Source organism: Pterocles gutturalis, unplaced genomic scaffold, assembly GCF_000699245.1.
Source record: "Pterocles gutturalis isolate BGI_N339 unplaced genomic scaffold, ASM69924v1 scaffold48189, whole genome shotgun sequence".
Taxonomy (NCBI): domain Eukaryota; kingdom Metazoa; phylum Chordata; class Aves; order Pterocliformes; family Pteroclidae; genus Pterocles; species Pterocles gutturalis.
In genome coordinates this window covers 1-2,561 of record NW_010137523.1, presented here as the reverse complement: position 1 = coordinate 2,561, position 2,561 = coordinate 1, and the positions used below count along the sequence as shown (strand labels likewise).

General features: G+C 51.6%; 1 protein-coding gene across 1 annotated transcript; it reads left to right on the top strand.

The window, feature by feature from the left end:
* Positions 1-7: 7 nt before the first annotated feature.
* On the top strand, positions 8-2,414 carry SLITRK1 (SLIT and NTRK-like family, member 1). The gene has a single exon (XM_010082626.1). It carries the CDS (start codon positions 307-309, stop codon positions 2,383-2,385), a length of 2,079 nt encoding a protein of 692 aa, XP_010080928.1. The 5' UTR covers positions 8-306; the 3' UTR covers positions 2,386-2,414.
* Positions 2,415-2,561: the final 147 nt, after the last annotated feature.

Here is a 2,561-nt window from a genome sequence, read left to right as displayed (position 1 = left end):
GTGCCTTGCAGTACGTGCCTGGATAGTTTGTGGATATAATTATTGACTGGAATCTGGGCTGTTGCAGTTGTACGGGGAGGGGGGGGGGGGGGGGGGGGGAGAGAGGGAGAGAGGAGAAAAGAAAGCGTCCCCCTCCTCCGCCGACCCTCCCTGCTCCCCCTCCCCACATTTATTTTTTTTTCTTCTCCCCCTTTGGTGGTGGTTCGGACATTTCATGTACTGAATGAACTGGAATTGCTTTCCATGTGAGGAGGATGGTTGCTGTTACTTTGTGATGAGATCGGGAATGAATTCCTCGGTTTAAAAATGCTGCTTTGGATTCTGTTGCTGGAGACGTCTCTTTGTTTTGCTGCTGGAAACGTTACAGGGGACGTTTGCAAAGAGAAGATCTGTGTCTGCAACGAGATAGAAGGGGATTTGCACGTAGACTGTGAGAAAAAGGGATTTACCAGCCTGCAACATTTCACTGCCCCAACTTCACAGTTTTACCATTTATTCCTGCATGGAAATTCCCTGACTCGACTTTTCCCTAATGAGTTTGCTAACTTTTACAATGCAGTCAGTTTGCACATGGAAAACAACGGTTTGCATGAGATTGTTCCTGGGGCTTTCCTTGGGCTGCAGCTGGTGAAACGCTTGCACATAAACAACAACAAGATCAAATCGTTCAGGAAGCAGACTTTCCTGGGGCTGGATGATCTGGAATACCTCCAGGCAGATTTTAATCTATTGCGGGATATTGACCCGGGAGCATTTAGGGACTTGAACAAGTTAGAGGTGCTGATTTTAAATGACAATCTCATCAGCACCTTGCCCCCCAACGTGTTTCAGTATGTGCCGATCACCCACCTCGACCTCCGGGGAAACCGTCTTAAAACCTTGCCTTATGAGGAGGTCCTGGAGCAGATCCCAGGCATTGCTGAAATCCTGCTGGAGGATAACCCCTGGGACTGTACTTGTGATCTGCTGTCGTTGAAGGAATGGCTGGAAAACATACCCAAAAACGCTTTGATCGGCAGAGTGATTTGTGAGGCTCCTACTAGGTTGCAGGGCAAAGATTTAAACGAGACCACAGAGCAAGAGCTGTGCAAAAAGAACAGGGTGGATTCTAGCCTAGCTGCTCCCCCTGCTGAAGAAGAAACCTGCGATCCTGGTCCCATTCCAACCCCCTTTAAAATACATGGCAAAGAAAACCCTGCCACTCCAGGATCTGGTCCAAACGGAGGTACAAAGATTCCTGTCAACTGGCAAATCAAGACCAGACCCACTGCTGCCGTGTCGACAGTCAGTGCGAAAAGCAAGCTACCGGCTACCGTCTCCTGCCCGCAGATGTGCAGCTGTGATCAGATCCCTGGCTCGGGTTTAAAGGTTAATTGCAATGACAGGAATGTGAGCAGCCTGGTGGATTTGAAGCCCAAGCCATCCAATGTGCAGGAGCTGTTTCTGAGAGACAACAAAATACACACCATCAGGAAATCCCACTTTCTGGATTACCGGAAACTTAATTTACTTGATCTGGGCAACAACAACATTGCCACTGTTGAGAACAACACCTTCAAGAACCTCTTTGATCTCCGATGGCTCTACATGGATAGCAACTACTTAGACACCCTGTCCAGGGAGAAATTCGCTGGGCTGCAAAACCTGGAGTATCTGAATGTGGAGTTTAATGGGATCCAGTTGATCATGCCTGGCACTTTCAATGCAATGCCCAAACTGAGAGTCCTCATCCTCAACAACAACCTGCTGAGGTCTCTCCCAGTAGATGTCTTCGCTGGGGTCTCGCTTTCCAAGCTGAGCATACACAACAATTACTTCATGTACCTCCCGGTGGCGGGGGTACTGGACCAGCTCACCTCCATCACCCAGATCGACCTGCACGGCAACCCGTGGGACTGTACTTGCCCTATCGTGCCTTTCAAACAGTGGGCGGAGATGCTGCGCCCCAAGGTGATTATGAGTGACCTGAGGTGCGAGTCCCCTGAAGATTTCTTCAAGGAGGATTTCGAGTCTCTCTCCAACGATGTGATTTGCCCTCAGTTAAAAATCTCGCCCACATTAACTTCTACTAACAAAAACAGCACCGGTTTGACAGAGACAGGTACTCACTCCAACTCCTACTTGGAGACCAGCCGGGTCTCTATTTCGGTGCTGGTGCCAGGGCTCCTGCTGGTTTTTGTGACCTCTGCCTTCACGGTGGTTGGCATGCTGGTGTTCATCCTGAGGAACAGAAAGCGGTCCAAGAGGAGGGACGCCAACTCCTCCGCATCTGAAATCAACTCCTTGCAGACGGTCTGCGACTCGTCCTACTGGCACAACGGGCCCTACAGCACCGACGGGGCCCACAGGGTTTACGACTGCGGCTCCCACTCCCTGTCGGACTGAGGCGACGAGTGGGGTGGGGGAGGCCCCACCCGGGGCCGACCGTTGGGCGCTGCGGCCGGACGGGCGATGAACACCGGCCAGGGACGGCTCTGCACCTCGGCTACCTTTTGTGAGAAAGAAAACACACACGCTCACACCCCCCCTCACGACCCCCATAGCAAGCACCGAGGCCCGGT

Coding starts and splice junctions, on each gene's coding strand:
- SLITRK1 (XM_010082626.1), top strand. CDS start 307: ATGCTGCTTTGGATTCTGTTGCTGGAGACGTCTCTTTGTTTTGCTGCT.